The sequence below is a fragment of the Meles meles genome, chromosome 7 (genome assembly GCF_922984935.1).
Source record: "Meles meles chromosome 7, mMelMel3.1 paternal haplotype, whole genome shotgun sequence".
Lineage (NCBI taxonomy): Eukaryota > Metazoa > Chordata > Mammalia > Carnivora > Mustelidae > Meles > Meles meles.
Genome location: NC_060072.1, coordinates 118,518,863 through 118,546,506, shown reverse-complemented (window position 1 = coordinate 118,546,506; position 27,644 = coordinate 118,518,863). Strand labels below are relative to the sequence as shown.

General features: G+C 35.8%; 1 protein-coding gene across 1 annotated transcript in view; it reads left to right on the top strand.

Moving 5' to 3' along the window:
* CCDC7 (coiled-coil domain containing 7) overlaps positions 1 to 27,644 on the top strand; it is a 387,945-nt gene that overhangs the window by 187,032 nt on the left and 173,269 nt on the right. Inside the window, exon 10 of the mRNA XM_046011852.1 lies at positions 20,381 to 20,491. Coding sequence (XP_045867808.1) covers positions 20,381 to 20,491 — 111 coding nt within the window. The remainder of the gene's footprint in view (positions 1 to 20,380; positions 20,492 to 27,644) is intronic.

The window sequence follows — 27,644 nt, the reverse complement described above, 5'->3', positions numbered from 1 at the left end:
GATCGGAATGGCATTAAAAGTATAGATTGCTCTAGGCAGTATAGACATTTTAACAATGTTTATTCTTCTGATCCAAGAGCACGGAATGGTCTCCCATATTTTTGTGTCTTCTTCAATTTCTTTTTTTTTTTTTTTTTTTTTTTTGGCTTTTAAAGAGAAGTTTCTTTTGATGTATCTTAGGGATTTTTGTTTATTTTTTTTTTCTCATTTTATTTATTTTTTCAGCGTAACAGTATTCATTCTTTTTGCACAACACCCAGTGCTCCATGCAAAACGTGCCCTCTCCATTACCCACCGCCTGTTGTTCTGTAGTTCCTCGAGTACAGAACCTTTACCTCTTTGGTTAGGTTTATTCCCAGGTATCTTATGGTTCTTGGTGCTATAGTAAATGGAATCGATTCTCTAATTTCCCTTTCTGTATTTTCATTGTTAGTGTATAAGAAAGCCACTGATTTCTGCACATTGACTTTGTATCCTGCCACGTTACTGAATTGCTGTATGAGTTCTAGTAGTTTGGGGGTGGAGTCTTTGGGGTTTTCCATATAAAGAATCATGTCATCCGTGAAGAGAGAGAGTTTAACTTCTTCATTGCCAATTTGGATATCTTTTATTTCTCTTTGTTGTCTGATTGCCGTTGCTAGGACTTCTAATACTATGTTGAACAAGAGTGGTGAGAGTGGGCATCCTTGTCGTGTTCCTGATCTCAATGGGAAGGCTGCAAGCTTTTTCCCATTGAGGAGGATATTTGCTGTGGGTCTTTCATAGATAGATTTTATGAAGTTCAGGAATGTTCCCTCTATCCCTATACTTTGAAGCATTTTCATCAGGAACGGATGCTGGATTTTGTCAAATGCTTTTTCTGCATCAATTGAGAGGACCATGTGGTTCTTCTCTCTTCTCTTATTGATTTGTTCTATCACATTGATTGATTTGTGAATGTTGAACCAACCTTGCAACCCAGGGATGAATCCCACCTGGTCATGGTGGATAATCTTTTTAATGTGTTGTTGGATCCCATTTGCTAGGATCTTGTTGAGAATCTTAGCATCCATATATGTCAGGGATATTGATGTGAAATTCTCCTTTTTGGTAGGGTCTTTGCCTGGTTTGGGGATCAGGGTAATGCTGGCTTCATAAAAAGAGTCTGGAAGTTTTCCTTCTGCTTCAATTTTTTGAAACAGCTTCAGGAGAATTGGTGTTATTTCTTCTTTGAAAGTTTGGTAGAATTCCCCAGGGAGTCTGTCAGGTCCTGGGCTCTTGTTTTTTGGAAGGTTTTTAATCACTGCTTCAATCTCATTACTAGATATCGGTCTATTCAGGTTGTCAGTTTCTTCCTGGTTCAATTTTGGGAGTTTATAGTTTTCCAGGAATGCATTGATTTCATCAGGTTGCTTACCTTATTGGCATATAACTGTTAGTAATAGTTTCTGATGATTGTTTCTATTTCCTTGGTGTTAGTTGTGATCTCTCCCTTTTCATTCATAATTTTATTAATTTGGGCTTTCTCTCTTTTCTTTTGGATTAGTGTGGCCAATGGTTTATCGATCTTATTGATTCTTTCAAAAAACCAGCTTCTAGTTTCATTGATACGTTCTACTGTATCTCTTGTTTCTACCTCATTGATCTCTGCTCTAATCTTGATTATTCCCATTCTTGTGTGTAGAGTTGGTTTGATTTGTTGTTGATTCTCCAGTTCTTTAAGGTGTAGAGACAGCTGGTGTATTCTGGATTTTTCAATGTTTTTGAGGGAGGCTTGGATGGCTATGTATTTCTCCCTTAGAACCGCCTTTGCTGTATCCCATAGGTTTTGGACCAAAGTGTCTTCATTCTCATTGGTTTCCATGAATTGTTTAAGTTCATCTTTGATCTCCTGGTTAATCCAAGCATTCTCAAGCAAGGTGGTCTTTAGCTTCCAGGTGTTTGAGTTCCTTCTGAACTTTTCCTTGTGATTGAGCTCCAGTTTCAAAGCATTGTGATCTGAGAAAATGCAGGGAATAATGTCAGTCTTTTGGTATTGGTTGAGTCCTGAAAAGCATTGTTTTTTTAATATTTGGTAGAATTCTCTAGTGAAGCTAACTGGTCCTGGTCTTTTATTCGTTGGGAGGTTTTTGATTACAGGTTTAATCTCTTTACTAGTTTACTAAACAGATTTTCTGTTTATTCATGATTCGATTGGTATGCTGTGTGTTTCTAGGAATTTATCCATATCTTCTACATAATCCAGTTTAGTTGGTATGGAATCATTTGTTATATTCTCTTATCAGCCTTTTTATTCCTGTAGCATTGATTATAATGTATCCTTCATTTTTGATATAATTATTTGAATATTTTTCCTTTTTATCTTAGCTAATCTAGTGAACTTTTTCAAAATTTTTTTGGTCTTTTCAAACAACCAGTTCCTGGTTTCATTGACTTTCTTTATTGGTTTTCCATTTTCTATTCCATTATATCTGCTCTAATATTTCCTTTACTCTGCTACCTTTGGATTAGTGTTTTCTTCTTTTTCTATGGCATTGAAGTGTGAAGCTATGTTTTTTGGGGGGAGATCTTTCTTTTTTAATGTATTAAATTAATTATTATTTTTAATGTACATGTTCACAGTTATAAATTTGCCTTTTGAAATGACTTTCACTACATTGCATACACTTTGGATGTGTTTTCATTTTCATTTATCTCAAGATATTTTCTAATTTTCCTTACAATATCTGCTTTGACCCATTTTTTTTGAGAATGTATTTTAAATTTCGAGTATATTTGTGGATTTCTCAGTGTTTCTGCCATTTTTTTTTTCATTTTTATTTGACAGACAGAAATCACAAGTAGACAGAGAGAGGCAGATGGAGAGAGAGGAGGAAGCAGGCTTCCTGCTGAGCAGAGAGCCCAATGCAGGGCTCAATCCCAGGACCCTGAGATCATGACCTGAGCAGAAGACAGAGGCTTTAACCCACTGAGCCACCCTCTGCCATTGTTAACTTTTAACTTTTCATTGTTATCAGAAAAGTTGGTTTGTATGATTTCAGTCTTTCAGATTTTTTAAAGACTTTACCTTGTGGCCAACATGTGGTCTGTCCTGGTGAACGTTCCTTGTTCCATGTGCCCTTGAGAAAAATGTGCACTTTGCTGTTGGAGTTTTCTGCATATATCTATAATGCCCAACTGGTCTATAGTGTTGTTCATGTACTCTGATTTCCTTGTTGAAAGTGGGATATTAAAGTCTACTACAATTTTTGTTTTATTATCTTATTGTCTATTTTTTATGCAGTTGGCTAGTATTTGCTTCCTATATTTAGATGTTTCATGTTTGGTGCATATATATTTATATTTGTTATATATTCTTGGAGAATTGAGTTTTTATTATTATAACATGCTTCGGGGTCCCTGCTTGGGTCAGTCAGATAAGCATCTGACTCTTGATTTCAGCTCAGGTTGTGATCTCAGAGCATGGGTCTCTGTGCTTGGCATGATGTCTTCTTGAGATTGTTTCCTTTTCTCTCTGCCTCTCCCCCTGCTCATGCTCTGTTTAGAATAAATAAATAAATAAATAAATAAATAAATAAATAACATATCTTTATAAGATGTCTTACTTTGTTTTTTGTAAGAGTTTTTGACAAAATTCTCTGTTGCCCTTTAATAATTTAGCCAACCCTGCTCTCTTTTGGTTATCATTTACATGGAATATCTGTTTCCATCCTTTCACTTTCAGTCCATATATGTCCTTAGATTTACCATGAGTCTCTTATGGATACCATATATGTGGGTCTTTGTTGTTGTTGTTATTTTATTTGTTTTTGTGATACATTCATCTACTCTTGCAATCTTTTGATTTGAGAGTTTAACCTATTTACACTAGTAGGTTGTGTTTTTCTAAAAATTTTTTGATTTAAGTTACCCAGTTAGATAGCATACAATTGGATGGGGAAGGACTTATTATTGCCATTTTGTCCATTTTTTTTGTATCATGCCTTTTTTGCTTCTCATTCCTTACTATTTTCCTTTGTCTTTGACTTATTTTTTAAATAGTAACGTGCTTTGCTTTCCTTTTCATTTCCTTTTGTGTACGATATTAGTCCACTCAGGCTGCCATAACTAAATACCATAGACAAGTTCACTAAATAAGCAATTTATTTCTTACAATTTTGGTGGATGAAGTCCAAGATCAAGGTGCTGGTAAGATAAATTTCTTGGCTTAAGAGTAGCTACCATTTTCTGTGTACTCATATAACCTTTTCTTTGTGTGCACATGAAAAGAGAGACGGTCTCTGCAAGTGTGCACATGGGCACATTCTCTGGTGTCTCTTCTTACTAAAATGCTAATTCTGTTAGAATAGGGCCTTCCTCCTGAGATATCCCTTAAGTTTAATTAGTTTCCTAAGTCCTATTTTCAGCTATCACATTGGGGTTAGGGCTTCAACAGTAAATTTACGGGGATACAGACATTCATTACCTAACATATATATTCTATAAATGTTTTTGTTGTGGTTACAATGGGGATTACATTGAACTTAAAGTCACAACAATCAAACACATACTTCAGTCACAGAACAGTTCCCCTTTAATGTTCTTCCCCACACTTTATTTAATCACAGATTCTATCTTTATATATTGCATAAATTTATAGTTGTTTTTATATTTTTCTCTAAATTCTATGTAGGAATTAAAAGTGAAGTTACACATCAAAATTTCAATATGTGTTTCTACATTTGTCTATACATTTATCTTAAAAACCATATCATCATATAACTTTGTGATGTCATTTAACATCCTTTAATCTCAACTTGAAAGACTTCTTTTAGCATTCCTATTTGGATAGGTATAGTGTTACCAACCTCCTCACCTTTTGTTTATCTGAAAAAGTCTTAATTTTTTTTGGAGGGGAAGGTCTTAATTTTCCCTTCATTTTTGAAGGATACTTTTGCCAAATGCAGTATGCTTGGTTGACAGTTTTTTCTTTGTGCTTTGAATATGTCATCCAACTCTCTCTTCTGTCCTGCAAGGTTCCTGCTGAGAAATCCACTATTAAAGTTATAGAGGCTCCCTTGTATGTGACAAGTGCTTTACTTTTTCAGCTTTTTGTCTTAACAGTTTAACTGTAATGGTTTCAATGTTGGTCTTTTTAGGTTTTTCCTTGTTGGAGTTCATTCAACTTGTTGAATTTGTACAACCATTTCTTCTTTCAAATTTGGGAATTTTTGGTCATTATTTCTTCAGATAAAAATCTACTTTTTCCATAGTCTGGCTATTGTAGACATTGCTGCTATAAACATTCGGGTACACGTGCCCCTTCGGATCACTTTGTTTGTATCTTTAGGGTAAATACCCAGTAGTGCAATTGCTGGGTCATAGGGTAGTTCTATTTTCAACATTTTGAGGAACCTCCATGCTGTTTTCCAGAGTGGTTGGACCAGCTTGCATTCCCACCAACAGTGGAAGAGGGTTCCCCTTTCTCCACATCCTCTCCAGCATCTGTCATTTCCTGACTTGTTAATTTTAGCCATTCTGACTGGTGTGAGGTGATATCTCATTGTGGTTTTGATTTGTATTTCCCTGATGCCGAGTGACATGGAGCACTTTTTCATGTGTCTGTTGGCCATCTGGATGTCTTCTTTGCAGAAATGTCTGTTCATGTCCTCTGCCCATTTCTTGATTGGATTGTTTGTTCTTTGGGTGTTGAGTTTGCTAAGTTCCTTATAGATTTTGGATACTAGCCCTTTATCTGATATGTCGTTTGCAAATATCTTCTCCCATTCTGGCAGAACCTAGATGTCCATCAACAGATGAATTTGTCAAGAAGATGTGGTATATATACACAATGGAATACTATTCAGCCATCAAAAGAAATGAAATCTTGCCATTTGCGACGACGTGGATGGAACTAGAGCGTATCATGCTTAGTGAAATAAGTCAATCGGAGAAAGACAACTATCATATGATCTCCCTGATATGAGGACATGGAGAAGCAACATGGGGGGGTAGGGGGATAGGAGAAGAATAAATGAAACAAGATGGGATTGGGAGGGAGACAAACCATAAATGACTCTTAATCTCACAAAACAAACTGGGGGTTGCTGGGGGGAGGTGGGATTGGGAGAGGGGGAGCGGGCTATGGACATTGGGGAGGGGAGGCGAACCATGAGAGACTATGGACTCTGAAAAACAACCTGAGGGTTTTGAAGGGTCAGGGGTGGGAGGTTGGGGGAACAGGTGGTGGGTGATGGGGAGGGCACGTTTTGCATGGAGCACTGGGTGTTGTGCAGAAAGAATGAATACTGTTACACTGAAAAAATTAATAAAAAGGGAAAAAAAATCTACTTTTTCTTTTCCATTCTGGGATTTCCATAATATGTATCTTGGTCCACTTAATAGTGTCTTATTGGTCCTTATGGTTTCTTCACTTTTCTTTTTTGATTTTGCTACTCTGTAATTTCAAATGACCTGTCTTCCAGGTTGCTATTCTTTTTTCTTCCTGAGAAAATCTGCTGTTGAACCCCTTTAGTGAAACTTTAAATTCACTTATTGTATTGCTCAGCTCCAGAATTTGTTTTTTAATTGTTTCTATATCTTTGTTGATATTTTTTCCAAATTTTAATTTAAATTCCAGTTAGTTAAGATGCAGCATAATATTAGTTTTAAGTGTAGAATCTGGTGACTCAACACTTATTTACAACACTTAGTGCTCATCACAAGTTAACCCATCTTTCCCCTGCCTATCACCCTTCTGGTTACCATCAGTTTGTTCTCTATAATTAAGACTCTGTTTTTTGGTTTCCCATCCCACACCATGTTCATTTGCTTTGTTTCTCAAATTCCACATTTGAGTTGAAATCATATGATATTTGTCTTTCTCTAACTTATTTCACTTAGCATAATACACTCCAGCTCCATCCACATCATTTCCAATGGCAAGATTTCATTATTTTTTATGGCTGAATACTATTTCATTGTGTGTGTGCGCACGTGCACATGTGTGTGTACATATTCACTTCTTTACTGATTTATCAATAGATGGACACATGGGCTATTTCTATAATTTGGCTATTGTTAATAATGGTGCCATTTAAATTTTGTTCTAGCATCATTTTCCTGATTTCATTAGGGCATATTTTCCTGGTTTTGTTTGTGTGTTGGGTTATTTTGGTATGGCTTTTCATCTTTTATTGAGATTTAGGAATTTGAAAGTACAGCCACCTCTCAGTATTTACAAACTGGCTTTGTGCAAGGGAATACCTTGAGAAATCAGCCTGGCAGAGAGGTTCTAAGACTTCTTGAACCGTTTCTGGGGAATGTGTGTTTTCTGGTCTTGTGTATACTCTTATATTCTAGTTTATATTATGGCTTTTAACTCTCCTAATTTCCCTTACAGGCTCTCCCTTATTTCTTCCCAGGAGCTTTTGTTTTTGGTTGCTGTAGTATTTCTCTGCCTGTAATTCCTTGTTACCCCCATCATTTGTAGAACTGCATACTCCAGGTAGCTCTAATATGCTATGGTATTCAACTTTGTTTTCTGCAGCTTCCAACCTGGTATACATCTGTGCAGCTATTTCCGTCAGTGTTACAAGTCAGGCAAAGTAGAAACCAATCACTTAGGCAGCTCCCAGACTTTTTAAAATTAACATGTATTATTTGCTTCAGGGGTACATGTTGATGAATCATCAGTCTTACACAGTTCGCAGCACTCACCATAGCACGTACCCTCCCCAGTGTCCATAACCCAGCCACCCTATCCTTCCCCCCACTCCCAGCAACCCTCAGTTTGTTTCCTGAGATTAAGAGTCTCTTATGGTTTGTCTTCCTCCCTGGCCCTAATTGTTTCATTTTTTCCCTTCCTGCCTCCCAAAACCCCCTGCCCTGACTCTCAAATTCCTCATATCAGAGTGATAATATGATAATCCTTTATCTGGTTGACCTATTTTGCCTAGCATAATACTCTCTAGTTCCATCTACATTTTTGCAAATGGAAATATTTCATTTTTGATGGCTACATAGTATTCCATTGTGTATGTATACCACATCTTCTTTATCCATTCATTTGTTGATGGACATCTAGGTTCTTTCCATAGGTTGGCTATTGTGGACATTGAGCAGCTCTGAGATTTTCCAGAAAGATGCAAGTTCCACTTTTTTCTTTTCATCCCAAGGGAGCATCTGGAAATTGGGAAGTTTCCCTGTGATTGTGGCACACCACACCAGGGAAGTGGTACAGCCAAGGTGGGCAAAATACCATGACTTTTTCTGCACTTTTTGGTGTAGTTTTTCTTGGTAAGGAATGTACTTTGGTGATGCAGCCTCAACTTGTTTTTAGAGTTCTCATAAAGCTGATTTGGTTTGTAACTGTTGTTAACTCAGTGTTTCTTTGGGGAAATGAGGGCCTGGAGCTTATTAGTCCTCCATCTTGCTAATGTCTTATCCTATGATTAAGTTTTAACTTTAATTATAAAAATTCTAGAAAAATGGAGAATAACATCATATTAGATGCCAAGGATTATTAAAGAAATTATAAGAGTTTTAACACATCCATATTAAAACACTTCTATTTGCATATCAGAATTGACATTATGGTAATTTACTTATAAATTTATAAAAATGAAGATAAATTCTGCTGGATACTTGTTACAAACTTGAAAATTAAGGGTTTCACAGCAGGTCTGTTTCTCTATTTATTCAACTAACTGTTTCTCTTTATGTAGCTCAAGATGAAGTACCAGGTAGAAATCTTCTGCTTGATGGAAACCAAGATTCAATATCAAAAACACAAATGCAAGTAAAGAAACAAAGAACAGCCAAAGGGGAAGGAAACATTGGTGAGTATGATAATTACAGAAAGTTTTAAATTATTTTAATTAAGCTCAGTAAAGATTTTTTTCCTTTAGTATGTGAATATATATTTGAGATTATATTTTATGGAAATTTATACTTCCTTTGACCTTAGTTGTTAATACCCTATGATAATTAGAGAACAGAAATCAAATTATTCATAACTTTCATTGGTAGTTCTGGTTGTAATATTATTTTACACTTAGACACCAAGGCCCAGTTATGGGTCAGTATGGTCTGCCTTCTGAAGTGTGAATCAGTCTAAACATCAATACATTGATTCATTTGCTCTTTTAATACTTCTTAAATTGTTTCAGAATGCAGAGCACTAGAAAAAAATGGTAGAAAAACAAACCTACTAAAAAATTTTGTTATTTGTTTACAGTTCACCCCTCCACTCTCTTTTCCAAGAGAAAGTGTATGTTTCAAATACTTTCTTGATTTACTTGCATTTGTATTTTCTTACTTCAATAGGTTCATTTCCTCAAATTTAGTTTCCTTAAATTTAATTCCAAAATTAGTTTGGTTTAATTCCCATTATTATCCTTTATGATTAAGATTTTTAAAATTGAGATATAACTGACATGTAACATTGTATTAGTTTCAAGAATACAAAGTAATGATTCAGTATATGTATACAGTTGATTCTTGAACAACACAAGGATCTATGTACATGCAGGTTCACTTAATATGCAGATCTTTTAAAATAAATATGGTACTGTATATATATTTTCTCTACCTTATGATTTTCTTAATATTTTTCCCTAGAATATGTTATTATAAGTTTATTATATTAATTTTTTATTATAAGGGTACAGTATAAAGTACATATCACATACAAGGTATGTGTTAATCAATAGTATTAGTTATCAGTAAGGCTTACAATAAACAATAAGGGTGTTAGCAATTCAGTTTTGGGGGAGTCAAAAGTTATACAAGGATTTTTGACTGTGTGTCGGTCAGTGCCCCTAATTTCCACATTGTATATTGTGAAATGATCACCACAGTATGTGTAGTTAACATCCATCACCACTCATACATACTTTTCTTATGTTGAGAACTTTTAAGATCTACTGTCTTAGAAATGTTCAAATATATTACAATATTATTAACTATAATCACCATGTCATACATTATATCCGCAGGATGTAATTGTTTTATAACTGGAAATGTGTAGCTTTTGTCCATCTTCACCTTCTTAGTCTCCTTCTAGTTTTGGCAATCACCAATCGGTTCTATCTATGAGCATTTTTTGTTTGTTACTTCACATATAAGTGAAATCATACAGTATTTGTCTTTTTTTCTCTGACGCACTTCAAAATGCCCTCATTGCATCCATGTTGTCCCAAATGGCAGGATTTTCTTTTTTTTCTTTTAATCTGCATAATACTCGTGTGTGTGTGTGTGTGTGTGTGTGTATCACATTTTTAAAACCATTCATCTATTGATGGTCGCTCAGATTATTTCCATGCCTTGGCTATTGTAAATAATGCTACAGTGAACAAGGGGATTCAGATATCTTTTTGAGTTACTGTTTTCTTTCCTTTGGAAAAATACCCAGAAGTAGAATTGTTGGAATGTATGCTAGCTCTATTTTTTGCTGAACCTCTATACTATTTTCCTGGGTAGTTGTACCAATTTACATTTCCATCCACAGTATGACAGTGTTCTCTTTCATCCACATCCTTACCAACATTTATTTCTTGTTTTTTGATAATGACCATTCTAATACGTATGAGATGATACCACTTTAGGGTTTTCCTTTTTGTTAACATATAATGTGTTTTTTTAAAGATTTTATTCATTTATTTGACAGAGAGAGATCACAAGCAGGCAGAGAGAGGAGAGAGAGAAGGGAACAGGCTGCCTGCTGAGCAGAAAACCCGATGCGGGACTTGATCCCAGGACTCTGGGATCGTGACCTGAGCTGAGGGCAGAGGCTTTAACCCACTGAACCACCCAGGCGCCCACATATAATGTATTATTTATTTCGTGGGTACATGTCTGTGATTCATCAGTCTTACATAATTCACAGCACTCACCAAAGCACACACCCTCCCCTGTGTCTATCACTGATTAACCCCATCCCTCCCACTCCCCTCCAGCAACCCTCAGTTTTTTTTCTGAGATTAAGAGTCCCTTATGGTTTGCCTCCTTCTCTGGTTTCATCTTGTTTCATTTTTCCCTTCTTTCCCCTACGATCCTCTGTCTTGTTTCTTAAATCTCTCATACCAGTGAGATCATATGATAATTGTCTTTCTATGATTGACTTATTTCAATTGGCATACTACCCTCTAGTTATATCCAAGTCATTGCAAATGGTGGCAGGATTTTGGTTTTTTTTATGGCTTCATATTTTCCATTCTATATATATACTACTCTTCTTTATCCATTCATCTGTTAATGGACATCTAGGTTCTTTCCATAGTTTGGCTATTGTGGCATTGCTGCTATAAACATTGGTGTGCATATGCTCCTTTGGATCACTACATTTATATCTTTAGTGTAAATGTCTAGTAGTGCAATTGCTGGGTCATAGGGTAGCTTTATTTTCAACTTTCTGAGGAACCTCCATACTGTTTTCCAGAGCGGCTGAACCAGCTTGCATTTCCACCAACAGTGGAGGAGGGTTCCCCTTTCTCTGCATCCTCGCCAACATCTGTCATTTCCTGACTGGTTAATTTTAGCCATTCTGACTGGTGTGAGGTGGTATCTCACCGTGGTTTTGCTTTGTATTTCCCTGATGCCAAGCAATGTGGAGCACTTCTTCTTGTGTCTGTTGGCCATTTGGATGTCTTCCTTGCAGAAATGTCTGTTCATGTCTTCTACCCATTTCTTAATTTGATTATTTGTTCTTTGGGTGTTGAGTTTGATAAGTTCTTTATAGATTTTGGATACTAGCCCTGTATCTGATATGTCATTTGCAAATATCTTCTCCCATTCTGTCAGTTGTCATTTGGTTTTTTTGACTATTTCCTTTTCTGTTCAAAAGCTTTTGATCTTGAGGAAGTCCCAAGAGTTCATTTTTACTCTTGCTTCCCTTGCTTTTGGCAATGTGCACAAGAAGAAGTTGCTGCAGCAAAGGTGAAAGAGGTTGATGCCTGTGTTCTCCTCAAGGATTTTGATGTATTCCTGTCTCACATTGAGGTCTTTCATTCATTTTGAGCCTATTTCTTTGTGTGTGGTATAATTAAATGGTCCAATTTCATTCTTTGGCATGTGGCTGTCCAATTTTGCCAACACCATTTGTTGAAGAGACTGTCCTTTTCCACTGGAGAAGTATTCTTTCCTGATTTGTGGAAGATTATTTGACCATAGAGTTGAGGGTCCATTTCTGGGCTCTCTATTCTGTTCCATTGATCTATGTGTCTGTTTCTGTGCCAGTACTATGCTGTCTTGATGATTACAGCTTTGTAATAGAGCTTGAAGTCTGGAATTGTGATGCCAGTAACGTTAGTTTTCTTTTTCAACATTCCTCTGGCTATTTAGGGTCCTATCTGGTTCCATGTAAATTTTAGGATTATTTGTTCCACTTCTTTGTAAAAAGTTGATGGTATTTTGATAGGGATTGCATTAAATATGTAGATTAATGTAGATTAAATGTGTAGATGCATTAAATGTGTAGATGGTATTTTGATGGGGATTGCATTAAATGTATAGATTGCTTTAGGTAGTTTAGACTACCTAGTTTAGAATAACAATATTTGTTATTCCAGTCCATGAGCATGGGACGTTTTTCCATTTCTTTGTGGCTTCTTCAATTTCTTTCACGAGTACTTATAGTTTTCTGAGTATAGATTTTTTGCCTCTTTGGTTAGACTTATTTCTAGGTGTCTTATGGTTTTGGGTACAATTGTAAAGGGGATCAGCTCCTTAATTTCTCTTTCTTCTGTCTTGTTGGTGTATAGAAATGCAGCCGATTCCTATGCATTGATTTTATATCCCTACACTTTACTGAATTCCTGTATGAGTTCTAGCAGTTTGGGAGTGGAGTCTTTTGGGTTTTCCACATAAAGTATCATATCATCTGCAAAGAGTAAAGTTTGACAACTTCTTTGCCAATTTGGATGCCTTTTATTTCTTTTTGTTGTCTGATTCCTGAGACTAGGACTTCTAGTACTATGTTGAATAACAATGGTGATAGTGGACAGCTCTGCCATGTTCTTGACCTTGGGGGAAAGCTCTCAGTTTTCTCCATTGAGCGTGATATTTGCTGTGGGTTTTTCACAGATGGCTTTTATGATATTGAGGTATGTACTTTCTATCCCTACATTGTGAAGAGTTTTGATCAAGAGAGGATGCTGTACTTTGTCAAATGCTTTTTCAGTATCTATTAAGAGTATCATATGTTTCTTGTTCTTTCTTTTATTACTGTATTGTATCACATTGACTGATTTGCAGATGTTGAACCCACCTTGCAGCCTGGGAATAAATCCCACTTGGTGGTGGTGAATAATCTTCTTAATGTACTGTTGGATCCTATTGGCTAGTATTTTGGTGAGAATTATTGCATCCATGTTCATCAAGGATATTGGTCTGTAATTCTCCTTTTTGATGGGGTCTTCGTCTGGCTTTGGGATCAAGGTGATGCTGGCCTCATAAAATGAGTTTGAAGTTCTTCCATTTCTAGTTTTGGAATAGTTTCAGGAGAATAGGTATTAATTCTTCTTTAAATGTTTGGTAGAATTCCCCTGGGAAGCCATCTGGCCGTGGGCTCTTGTTTTTTGGGAGTTTTAAGGAGTGTTTCAATCACCTTTCTGGTTATGGGTCTGTTCAGGTTTTCTGTTTCTTCCTGGTTCAGTTTTGGTAGTTTATACTTCTCTAGGAATGCATCCGTTTCTTCCAGATTGTCAAATTTGCTGGCGTATAGTTGCTCATAGTATGTTCTTATACTTGTTTGTATTTTTTTGGTGTTGGTTGTGATCTCTCCTCTTTCATTCATGATTTTATTATTTTGGGTCCTTTCTCATTTATTTTTTTAAAATATTTTATTTATTTGACAGAGAGAAATCACAACTAGGCAGAGAGGCAAGCAGAGAGAGAGGAGGAAGCAGGCTCCCCGCAGAGCAGAGAACCCGATGCGGGGCTCGATTTCAGGACCCTGGGATCATGACCTGAGCCAAAGGCAGAGGCTTTAACCCACTGAGCCACCCAGTCGCCCCTCTCGTTTATTTTTGATAAGAGTGGCTAGGGGTTTGTCAGTCTTATTAATTCTTTCAAAGAACCAGTTCATAGTTTTGTTGTCTATTCTACTGTTCTTTTGGTTTCTATTTCATTGATTTCTGCTCTGGTCTTTATTATTTCTCTTCTCCTGCTGGGTTTAGGCTTTCTTTGCTGTTCTTTCTCCAGCTCCTTTAGGTATAGGGTTAGGTTGTGTACTTGAGACCTTTTTTGTTTCTTGGGAAAGGCTTGTATTGCTATATACTTTCCTCTCAGGACTACCTTAGCTGAGACTCAAAGATTTTGAAGAGTTGTGTTTTCATTTTCATTTGTGTCCATAAATTTTTAAAATTCTTTTTAAATTTCCTGGTTTATCCATTTATTCTTTAGTAGTAGGATGGTCTTTAGCCTCCATGGTGTATTTGAGTTCTTTCAAACTTTTCCTTGTGGTTGAGTTCTAGTTTCAACACATTGTGGTCTGAAACATGCAGGGAATGATCCTAGTCTTTTGGTACTGGCTGAGACCTGATTTGTGACCCAGGATGTGATCTATTCTGGAGAATGTTACATGTGCACTAGAGAAGAATGTGTTTTCTTTTGCTTTGGGATGGAATGTTCTAAATATATCTATGATGTCCATCTGGTCCAGTCTGTCTTTTAAGGCTTTTATTTCCTTGTTGATCTTTTGCTTCGATGATCTGTCCATTTCAATGAGGGAGATGTTAAAGTCCCCTACTATTATTGTGTTATTATTGATGTGTTTCTTTGATATTGTTATTGATTGGTTTATATAATTTACTGCTGCCATTTTAGAGGCATTGATATTTTAAATCGTTAAATCTTCTTGTTGGACAGACCCTTTAAGTATGCTATCGTGTCTTTCCTAATCTCTTATTATAATCTTTGGCTTAAAATCTAATTTGTCTTATGTAAGGATTGCCACTGCAGCTTTCTTTTGATGTTCATTGGCATGGCAAGTTATTTTCCACCCCCTCACTTTAAATCTGGAGGTGTCTTTGAGTCTAAAATGAGTTTCTTGGAAAGAGCATATCAATGGGTCTTGTGTTGTTTTAATCCATTATGATACACTATGTCTTTTGATTCAGACATTTAGCCCACTTACATGCAGGGTAACAATTGAAAGATCTGAATTTGGTGCCATAGTATTGCTTGTAAGGTGACTGTTACTGTCTAATGTCTCTGTTCCTTTCTGGTCTGTTACTTTTAGGCTTTCTCTTTGCTCAGAGGACCCCTTTCAATATTTCCTTGTAGGGCTGCTTTGATGTTTGCAAATTCTTTTAGTTTTGTTTGTCCTGCTCCAGCTCTTTGAAAAATGTCAGTGGAATTTTGATCAGGATGGCATTGAAAGTATAGATTGCTCTAGGCAGTATAGACATTTTAATAATGTTTATTCTTCCAATCCATGAGCATGGAATGCTTTTCCATCTTTTTGTATCTTCTTCAATTTCTTTCATGAGTGTTCTGTAGGTCTTCGAATACAGATCCTTTACCTCTTAGGTTTATTCCCAGGTATCTTATAGTACTTGGTGCTATAGTAAATGGCATTGATTCTCTAATTTCCCTTTCTATATTTTCATTATTAATGTATAAGAAAGCAACTGTTTTCTGTACATTGATTTTGTATCCTGCCAGATTACTGAATTGCTCTATGAGTTCTAATAGTTTGGGAGTGGAGTCTTTTGGGTTTTCTATATAAAGTATGTCATCTGTGAAGAGAAAGAGTTTGACTTCTTTGCCAATTTGAATACCTTTTGTTTGTCCTGGCAGCTTCTTATCTCTCCTTGAGAGAGATATCAATGACAGCCTAGCTGGATATAGTATTCTTGGCTGCATATTTTTCTCATTTAGTGCTCTGAATATATCTTGCCAGCCCTTTCTGGCCTGCCAGGTCTCTGTGGATAGGTCTGTTGCCAACCTTATACTTTACTTTAATACTTTTTTTTTTCATTCGTTGCAGATCTCTTGTCCTGAGGTGCTTTCAGGATTTTCTCTTTGTCTCTGAGACTTTTAAGTTTTACTCTTAGGTGACAGGGTATTAGCCTATTTTTATTGATTTTGAGGGGGTTTCTCTGTGCCTCCTGGATTTTGATACTTCTTTCCTTCCCCAAATTATGGAAGTTCTCTGCTATAATTTGCTCCAATATACCTTTTGCCCCTCTCTTTCTTCTTCTTCTGGGATCCCAATATATTTTGGAAATTAATGCCTACTCTACTATTAATGTATAGAAATGCAACTGACTTCTGTATATTGCTTTTGTATCTTGATTCTTTACTGAATTTATTTAACAGGTTTTTGTTTTTTGTGGAGACTTTAGTGTTTTCTATATATAATATGTAAATAGAAACAGTTTTACTTACTCCTTTCCAATTGGTGCTTTGTGTATTTTTTCCTACTTAATTGTTTTGGCTAAGACTTCCAGTATGGTGTTGTTTAAAAGTGGGGAAAGGGGGTATCCTTTTCTTATTCCTGGTCTTAAAGGAAAAACTTTCAACTTTTCACAATTCAGTATTATTTTAGCTGTGGGCTTCCATGTATGACCTTTATTATGTTGAGGTGAGTTTATTTGTTTGTTTATTTATTTAATTTATATTTTTTATTATGTTCAATTGGCCACCATATAGTACATCATTAGTTTTTGATGTAGTTCAATGACGTATAGTTCAATGATGATATAAAATTCACATGAGTTTTATATCATGAAAAGGTGTTGAATTTTGTCAAATGTTTTTTCTGCATCTGTTAAGGTGATTATGTGGTTTTTATCCTTTGTAATGTTATATATCATAATGATTGATTTGCACATTTTGAACTATCCCTACCTCCCTAAAATAATCATCATTTGGTGATGATGTATGATCTTTTTTATGAGCCTCTCAATTCTCTTTTATAGTAGTTTGTTAAGGATTTTTGCATCTATGTTCATCAGGGATATTGGCCCATTGTTTTATTTTCTTATGGAATCCTTGGATTTGGTATCAGGGTAATGCTTGCCTTATAAAAAGAGATTTCAGAATTTTCTATTAGTGAATAATTGTGTTTCCCCATATTTTATAAGAAGAAATCCCAATAACCTAACAATCTATGTAATGGTATTAGGAGTGAGGACTTTGGGAAGTTCTTAGGTCATGAGGGTGAAGTGCTTATGATTGAGATTAGTGTTCCTTCTTATAAGAAAGACCCAAAAATATCTCTCATCCCTTCTGTCATGTGACAGAGTGAGAAGGTGCCAGCTTAGAGTCAGGAATGGGGCCCTCACCAGAATGTGACCTTGCTGCATCTTTGTTCTTGGACTTCCCAGCCTCCTGAACTATGAGAAATAAATTTATGTTGTTTACAAGCTATCCATCCCATGATATATTGTTATATCAACCCAAATGATTTAAAATAGAACTGTCCCATAGGTGTGTACACACACATATACACATACACATACACAAAAACACACACACCTTCTCTCTGTGTGTGTGTGTGTGTGTGTTTAAGAAGGATTGTTACTGATTTTTCTTTAAGTGTTTGGTAGAATTCATCTATGAATTCATCTGAACTTTTCTTTGTTGAATGGCTTTTGATTGTTTTTAACCACCTTTTTACCAATTCAAGCTATTTCCTGATTCAGTCTTGGTATTTTGTACATTGCTAGGAATTTACCCACTTCTTCAGGCTGCCCAATTTGCTGATATTTAATTGTTCATAATTTTCCATTATGATTTTCTTTAAAATTTCTGTGACATCAGAAGTAATATTTCCTCTTTTGTTTGTGATTTTACTTGAGTTTTTTCTTTTTTATTAGCCAGGCTATTGATTTTCAGTTTTATGTTTTCAAAAATCCAACTCTTAGTTTAGTTGATTTTTTCTGTTACTTTTCTATTTTTACTTCCTTATTTCTGCCATAACCTTTATTATTTCTTTCTTTCTGCTAACTTTTATCTTAATTTGTTCTTCTCTTTCCAGTTTTTTGAGGTATAAAGTTAGGTTTTTTTATTTGAGAGCTTGGTCTTCTAGTTGTCTATAGACAATCCAGCCGTGTTAATTTCTTCAGTGTTCTAGGAAAGGTGAGATAGAATGGGCCCTCAGGCATCATCCTAAAAGGCTTTGGAAGCCTGGTACTTGCTTCCTTCTCTCTTTCCCCCATGAGAGAGATTGAGAATGAAGGTGTCTTTGTCAGTGTTGAGCTGTGATAGTTTTGTGGAAGAGTGACATGGATATGGTGAAACTGTTTTTTCTTACCCTTTTAAATACAGCTGCTTTTGGATGTTATGCTTCATTGGTGTGCTGTACCTCTCAGCTGAACTTTGGAGCTCTCATAATATATTTCATCCATGAATGGTTGTTAATTCAGTGTTACATCAGACTCAGCGCTGGGACCTTTTAGCCTGCCATCTTGCTGATGTCATTTTCTAAATTATTTTAAATTGATCAAAAGATTTTTTCTTTCATTCATGAATCATTATTTGAGCTTATGTTTTATAGTAACTTTATAGTTTCACCAAAATTGTGAGTACTGCAGGATAACTAGAGAATGAAAGCCAAACTATTCATAACTTTTGGCTGGTTTTTCTAGGCATAAGACCATTTCCATGGGTCATACACTCAGTATCATTGAGACCATATAACAGGTCAGTAATAGTATTTTAGAAGTACTGCATCTCTCAGCTGACTCTAGAAGCCTATGGTACCAAAATCCCAGTTGGCATCAGTGGCCTCTAGCAGTATCCTTCTGCCATAGGGTCTAATTACTGAAATAAGAGGTTGCTGAGATCTGTAACCCAAACACAAATGTGAGTCAGAAGGGCCATCGGGATGGGCAGAATGGGTGGCATGTTGGAAGACACCCTCCCCCAAAGGCATTCTATTTTCATGTCCTCCTTAAAGATAGAGACTTTATTGTATCCTGATAGAAGAATGTCATCAGGATGATCTCATGGTGAATGCCAAAACATTATAGTAGCTGAAATGTCCTACCAGTTTTGGGGCCTCCTTTGTATTTATTGGATCTTAAACAAACTAAAGCTTAGCAATTATCACCTATGGAATGAGACATACAGCCCCTTCCCAGTTTACTCTCAGAGATTTTACTTGGATACCAGGTCCTTGTGCCTTTTTTTTTTTTTTAATTAATGACTGAGACTTGTTACCACAGGTGAGTCCACGTGCCTTCTGTTTTTGTTGGGTAGTACCATTTTCTAGGTTCAGTGGAGGTATCAGTATTTCTGGAGGGTATCAGTATACAGTGGAAGGCTGAAAGACATTCTGAATGAGGGAGTCTTCAGTGACACATTTCACAAAGTTCCATTGTCCCTAAGTTTAATAAGATTACTGCCTTTATGTTAGTGGTAACCTATCCATGGTTTCTTTGGGTCACTAGGCAAAGTGATCCTGGGCATCCTACATATTTTTTAATTAAAGAAAAATTCACTGCAATATAGGCTGTCATCATTACCAGGGACATGTTTAGATCTAGCAGTTGTAATTGCAGGCAACTCCACATGCAGGATCTACACAATTTTTGGTAAACAACTACTTTGTTTTCTGGTTTATCTTTCTTGTGTTTATTTTTCTAAAGGTAAGTATTTTCTTTTTCCGTTCCATTTTTTTCCCAAAAGTATACTTGATAGCTTCCCATTTGCATTTTTTCCCACATAACCTTACCTCATAGTGATCCTTTCAAGTTGGATTTTAGTGATTTTTAAAATTACTTTTAGAACTGCATGTATAGGGTGCCTGGGTGGCTCAGTTGGTTAAGCCACTGCCTTCGGCTCAGGTCATGATCCCAGGGTCCTGGGATAGAGTCCTGCATTGGGCTCTCTGCTCAGCGGGGAGCCTGCTTCTCCCCCTCCCCTCTCTGCCTGCCTCTGCCTACTTCTGATCTATCTGTCAAATAAATAAATAAAATCTTAAAAAAAAAAAGAACTGCATGTATAACTCTTTGTATCACTTGTACATCATAGCTGATGTTACTTTGCTATTCAACCAATCTCATATTCTTATATATTTGGGTGCCTTTGAGTATTTTGCAATTATAAATACAGTATAATGAATAATTTTATATGTATACATTTTCACTGTTAAGTCTATGAATATATATTAACCTAAACTATAAGTAACCAAAAGGTAGGGACTAATATTAAATATATTCTATGCCAAGAAATATTTGTGAAATAATGAAGTAGTCAGTTACTTCATTATTTCTACTTCAACACACACACATTAAAATTCTTCTCACCATAATGTTAGTTCTAGCATTATGGTAATTTACTTATATTTTCTATTTATAAAAGAGAAAATACTGCCACATACTTGTTGTAAATTTGATTTCTAGAGCTGTCACAGTGGATCTATTTTTTTTTTTGGGTTAGTGAATAATAATAAGTGTATCTCTTTATGTAGCTCATGATACTGTACCAGACAAAAACCTTATGTTAAAGCATGAGGACTCAAAGTCAAAAACAGAAATGCAACTAAAGAAACAAAGAACTACCCAAAATGAAACACTTATTAGTAAGTATAATATAGATAACTCTAAATTATTTTAAATTATATTCATCAGATTTTTTTATTTTGGTCCATGAATATGTATTTGGGCATATATTTTATAGAAATTTGTGTACTTTGATTTAAGGTGTGAATATCCTAAGACAAAGACCAAAAGCAAAACTATTGATAACTTCTGGTTGGAATTGCTTGTATTGAGTCTATTTCATAATCATGGGTCATATGCTCAGTATCCACTGAAGCCCAAAAATAGATTATTTCTTTCTAATTCTTTCTTAAAGAGTGTATATCTTTCAGCTAATTACTTCTAGAGATGATGGATTCAGAAGTCTAACAGAAGCCTCTGAACTATGGCAGTGTTTTCCTCCTTAAATTCCAAGTGGTGAATAGAAAGATTGTTGAGATCTGTAACTCAAAAAGCAAAATAGATCAAAGGGGCCCAGAGGATGGGTAGCCTCAGTGGCTTGTTTGAGGGCTTCCAGGTAATTGTTATGGTTGTGGATCCATTAAAAGTAAATGACCTTTCTTATAACTCCATTGATGGGAGGCATTGAGAATACAAGTAGGTGAGTAGTTAGATCAATCATCAGGTCTCCTTTATAATTGTCAGAACAGAGTGTGCCAAAGCAAGTCTTCTCTTATGGAATGAGACACCATACCCCTTGTAGATCATGGCCAGGAATTTCACTGGGTAGTAGGTACTCAAACTTTGTAAAAATGGTCCATCAAGTGCACCATCTAGGCATCAGCAGGGTGTCCAATCCTTGATGGTTAGCTCCTTGTCTGGACCCAATAGGATGCTATTATGAATAGCAGAGAAGGCTATTCCTCCTTCTGGTATTGGGGATCTTTTCCAGATTATGATCTCTGTATTGATGAGAGATAGAAAATTTAGATAGCTTTGTGGAAGCATGTGAGTGATGAGTTGTACCCTTTACACATAAGGAGAACTGATCCTAATAATTCCCATCTAGAGGGATACTGAAAAGGACTGCAGTATCAGTTGCTGCATAACAAGTTCCCACACTCTGGACAATAGTTTCTACAACAGTCACAGTGTCAATATTAGCAAGGGCTGTCCTATGGATTGAATGACCAAACTCAATTGAGTATCTATAATATAAACTCAAGGCCAGGCACATGAACCAACTTATTTATTGAATGCAGATACAGTTTCAAGCAGATTTAGTTGTCTTAAGCTCAACAAAGAAGGCAGCTTTTTTCTTCTTTCCCAGGAAGATTTTTGGAGACAAAGGTGCTAGGTGCTGGCAATTAGGTAGGTTCACAGTCTTCTTATGCCCCTCCAAAATGGCTCTAACTGCAGAAATTTCCATCAGGGTTTGGAAGATGTGAGTGTAGTTGCATATAGATGATATATCTCTAATAATAATAAATTTATTTGTTGGTACTATAATAATGGAATTTTTTATTGACCCAAGAGGACCCAAAGCCTGGTCTGGGTAAGTTCCATTGGTGTTTGCCTCAGACCCCAAACCAGACAGCATTATTTGTATTCTTGTCATTCTGATGTCAAAGGTTGTGATTACAACCATGCCTGTACTACTATTAAAAAGGGATTAAGAAATGCAGTTGTCCAGGGACACCTGGGTGGCTCAGTTGGTTAAGATTCTGCCTTTGGCTCAGGTCATAATCCTGTGGTCCTGGGATCAAGCCCCTTGTTGGGCTACCCCATAAGCAGTGAGTCTGCTTGTCCCCTTGCCCTCCCTCCACACACTCATGATTGCTCTCTTTTTCTCTCTCTCAAAATCTTAAAAAAAAAAAAGAAAGAAATACAATTGTACACCATTTTTGAGTTAATTTCTTTCCTTAGCAGAGGTCCATATGTGTCCACTGGGGGTGCATCAGGTTGTGGCCTACCCCCTCATCATTTTCATTTTTGAAAGCTGAGAGTGCAGAGTAAAAATTGGCTGGCCTCTTTGACTCATGTTAAGATTCAATGGAAGGATATTTGGGCTATTTCCATAATTTGGCTATTGTTTATAACACTGCTATACACATGGGGGTGCATATATTCCTTCAAATCAGTGTTTTTGTATCCTGTGGGAAAATACCTAGTAGTACAATTGCTGGGATAGTAGGGACATTCTCTTTTTAAATTTTGAGGAACCTCCATACTGTTTTCTGGAGTGCCTGCACCAGTTTGCATTCCCACCAACAGTGTACAAGGGTTCTTTTTCCACATCCTCACCAATATCTGTTGTTTTCTGTGTTGTTAATTTTAGCCATTATGACAGGTGGGAGGTGATATCTCATTATAGTTTTGATTTGCCTTTCCCTTGAGTGATGTTGAGCTTCTTTTCATGTGTCTGTTAGTTATCTGAATGTTTTCTTTGGAAAAATGTCTGTTCATGTCTGCTGCCCATTTCTGTACTGGATTATTTGGGGGGGTGTTGAATTTGATAAATTCTTTATAGATTTTGGATACTAAACCTTTATCAAATGTCATTTGCAAATATATTCTTCCATTCTGTAAGGTGCCTTTTAGTTTTGTTGATTGTTTCCTTCACCATGCAGAAGCTTTTTATTTTGATGAAGTTTTTTCAAATATTTATTTTTGCTTTTGTTTTCCTTGCCTTTGGAGAAATATCTAGTAAGATGTTGTTATGTTATGTTGTCAAAGAGGTTACTATCTGTGTTCCCGTCTAGGATTTTGATGGTTTCATGTCTCACAGTTAGGTCTTTAATCCATTTTGAGTTAATTCTTGTGTATGGTGTAAGGAAGTGCTCTAGTTTCATTCTTCTGAATGTTATTGTCCAGTTATTTTTTGAAGGGACTGTCTTTTTTCCATTGGATATTTTTTCCTGCTTTATTGAAAATTAATTGGCCTAATTATCATATGTTCATTTCTGGTTTTCTGTTCTGTTGATATAGTTATCTATTTTTGTACACATATATTGTGTCCTGACCTTTTCTCAGATTGTGCAGGTGTAGCTAGCTGCCCAATTACCATTTTCCCTTTTATTATTGTCTCCTAGAAATCCATCTAAGCCAGTTTATAAAGATCTTTATTTATCACATTAGTCATGAAAATTTATACTATGCCATAGTTGATGGGATAGAACTTAGTTTATTCAGGCAGTTTCCTATATTTGGACATTTTATGAGATTTTGATTATTTTGCAATGAAAAATAATGTGGCTATGATAATGTACATATAAATTTTCACTTTTGCCATATTAATATGCATTAACCCAAAGTATAAATAACAAAAAAATAGACAGAAAAACATATTTAATGCAAGAAATGTTCATGAATTAAGGAGATAGCTACAACGCTTACCCATTAAAAATCCTCATCACATTTTCATGTCAGATTTTACATTATAGTAATTTATTTATAGATGTTCATGTGAAAGAAAGTGCTGCTATAGATGTTATGTATGAAACTTAAGAATTTTCACAATAGATCTGTTTTTCTATTTAGTACTTTAAATGCATCTCTTTATGTAGCTCATGATAATTTGACAGATGAAAATTCTGTGCTTGAGCATCAAGAGTCAATGTCAAAAATCCAATTGCAAGTAAAGGAACAAAAAATTGCTAAAGGGGAAAGACTCACTAGTAAGTATAGTAATTATACATCACTAAATTTTTTAAAATTAATCATATCAAAAGATGGTTTTTCTGTGGTTCATGAATATGTGTATGAGCATATATTTTGTAGAAAATTTACTACACTTTGATTTAAAATATCCTAATTGGAGAACAAAGTCAAAGTATTCATAACTTTTGTTGGTTTCTGGATGTAAGACTATTTCACATCCATGAGTCATGTGCTCAGTATCCACTAAGGCCCAACAACAGATTGATAGTATCTCAAGGAGTATATACCCTTGAGGCAGATGTTGGGTTCAGTAGCCCAACAAGTCACCTCTGACTTGTGGCATTGTCCTTCTGTCATAGACTCAAATTTGTAGAGACGTTGATAAGAACCACAACTCAAAAGTCAAATGTAGATCAAAGGAACTAAACAAAAAGGGGGCCTGATGGGCCTGTTGAAGGAGCTATAAGGCATCATGTTGGTTGGGTCCCACTCAAAGGTAGAAGCCTTTTTGGTAACCTTATAGATGGATACCATTGAGATGCCTGCATGGGTAATATGAGAGTATCAGTAGCTGAATAGTTCCACCAATTGCTGGGCCTCCTTTGTATTTGTTGGGCTAGAAAGGGAAAAAAGAAACCTGACTCCTTGGAGCTTCAAGTGAGAAAGGGTACTCCTTTCCATTTTGTTCCCAAATATTTTACTTGAGTTTTTGGTTCTTGTACCTTGTATATATTCATGGTCCAGCTGTGTTGCTGCATGTGAGTTATTGCAGTATCTCGTCCTTGTGGGTAGTGCTCTAGTGTGGGTCTAGAGGAGAATGTCATCAATATTAGTGGAAGGTTAGTACTTGATCTGGAAGAAGGGCTTTTTTTTTTTTTTCATTTTTAGGGCTTATGGAAGGACAGTAAAAGTATATTATAAGGCATTCCACATAAGGTAAGCTTATGATCCTAATTAACCTGTGTGAACAGGGATGCGAGGACAGGCATTTGTGATAGCAATTTTTACATACCTATTTCACTCAGTCTGGGCAGTAAACCTCTGTGAAGGTCACAGTTCCAAGTGACACCACATCAAGTTCTGTACTGTGGTGCTGAGCTGACTATAATCAATTGTGTCTCTAGGCACCCAAGGCCTTACGCACAGAGTGAAAAGGCTTATGAATAGAGAAAATTGTCATGGAGGACTTTTGTTTCATTAAACTTACCAATGAAGGGAAATATTTTTTTCTTCTCCCCCAGGTAGTTGTTTTTAGATGGCAAAATTCCAAGGCACTAGTAGCCTGGTAGGTTTATAGCTTTATATATGCCAAACTAAAATGATCCTAAAATATAGCAGTTGCCACTAGGGCTTAGGGGTAAAAGTGAGTCAGATATATGTAGAAAATACATCTATACACTAATACATTCAATAATGGAAGCCACAGCAATGGAGATTTTTAGTGGTCTGTAGGGACATACCCTTAGTTGAGTTTTAAGGGTCTCACTTGGTGAACTCAAACCCAGAGCAATTGGACATTATCTATTTCCCCCCTCAGCCTAGTGTCAGTGGTTACAGAGATCACAATCACATGTATATCAATGTCCAAAAGTCCTAGAAATTCAATTCTCATCCTCCTTCCCATTGAAGTATGACCTAAGCATACATCCTTATGTCTCAGTTGGGGATATAGGGACCTCGACCTAACTCTGGTTCTTGTTTGTATTGAAAGTTGAAAGATTGGGTAGAAGTAGGTGATGTGGGAAGGAGAGGTCTCTGGTTATCTCAAGGTTTACTGAGAAGTGCAGAAGGAAGAACACTTGTGTTAATCATAGATATCATCACCATTTGGCCTCTAGTGTGGCTATGGGTTGGGTCACTTACGGACCACTATCTGGTAATGAATCCTTGGTGGAGAGTCCATATTATATTATCTCCTCAGCTCACTGGAAAAGCAATTTTGGAGGTTTATTAAAAATGGGCCTTAGAAATTTACTACATCATAGGCTGTTCATTAGTGCTAGGGATATTCTTAGACTAACAGTAGTTTAGTGCAATTCAGCAAGCATGGTTTACAATGACTTTGGAAAAAAACTGTCTTTTTTCCTCATTTATTTCTCATGTTTCATTTTATAAAGGTATATACATTAAAATTTCCTTTTTGTTTTTATTAAAAGAGAATTCACTAGATAACCTCTCTATCAGTTTTTAATCCTTTTAATATTATAACCTAGAAATTCCTCCCAATTTGATGAGATCTTTTTTCTTTCCTTTTATAATTGCATGTACAGTTGTTTGAACCATATTATATACCATAATCAATATTGCCATAGTTTATACTATATACCTTAGCTTATCAAACTAATATCCTATGTTTGTACATTTATGTGATTTTGAGCATTTTGCAATTACAAATATGCTGTAATGAATAATCTTGTATATACATATTCTCATTGCTTGGTCTATAATTGTGTTTTAATATAAAGTATTAAGAAAACCAAAGACTAAATTCAAACATTTGAGAACTATGAATATTAGTAAAATAATGAGATACTTTCAATATATATCTATTAAAACTCTTCTTACTTTTTTATATTGATATAGAATTAAGATAATTTACTTACAACTTTTTAAAAATATAAGAAAATATTTCTATACATTTTTCAATAATTTGAAAGTATAGAATCTCACAATATATTTGTTTTTCCATTTATTGAACTAAATGTCACTCTTTATGTAGCTCACAATAAAGTACCAGAAAATCTTGTGCTTGAGCCTCAAGATTCAATGTCAAAAATCCATCTGCAAGTACAGAAAAAAAGAACTTCTAAAGGGGAAAGAGTCAGTAGTAAGTATAGTAATTGTAGATAACTTTTTTAAAAAATATAAATTCAATTATCCAACATATAGTATATACTTGTGTCAGATGAAGTGTTCAATAATTTCTCAGTTGCATATAACACCCACTGCTCATCACATCATGTGCCCTCCTTAATGCCCCTCACCAAATTACCTCATCACTCCACCAACCTCCCCTCTAGCAACCCTCAGTTTGTCCCTTATAGTTGAGTCTTTCATGGTTTTTCGCCCTCTCTAATGAATTCCCATTCAGTTTTTCCTTCCTTACCCTATGATCCTCTGTGCTGTTTCTTATATTCCACATATGAGTGAAACCATATGGTAATTGTCTTTCTCTGATTGGCTTATTCCACTCAACATGGTATCTTCCAGTTCCATTCACGTCAGTGTAAATGGTAAGTATTCACCCTTTCTGATGGCTGAGTAATATCCCATTGTATATATGAACCACATCTTCATTCGTGTGGTGATGAACCACATTCATCAACAAGATGTCCAGGTTGAAGGACATCTCGGTTCCTTCCATAGTTTGGCTATTGTGGAGATTGCTGCTATGAACATTGGGGTGCCCCTTTGGATCACATTTGTATCTCGGTGTAAATCCCTAGTAGTGTAATTGCTGGGTCATAGGGTAGCTCTATTTTTAATGTCTTGAGGAACCGCCATACTGTTTTTCAGTGTGGCTATACCAGCTTGTGTTCCCACCAACAGTGTAAGAAAGTTCCCCTTTCTCCATATCCTTGCCAACATTTGTTG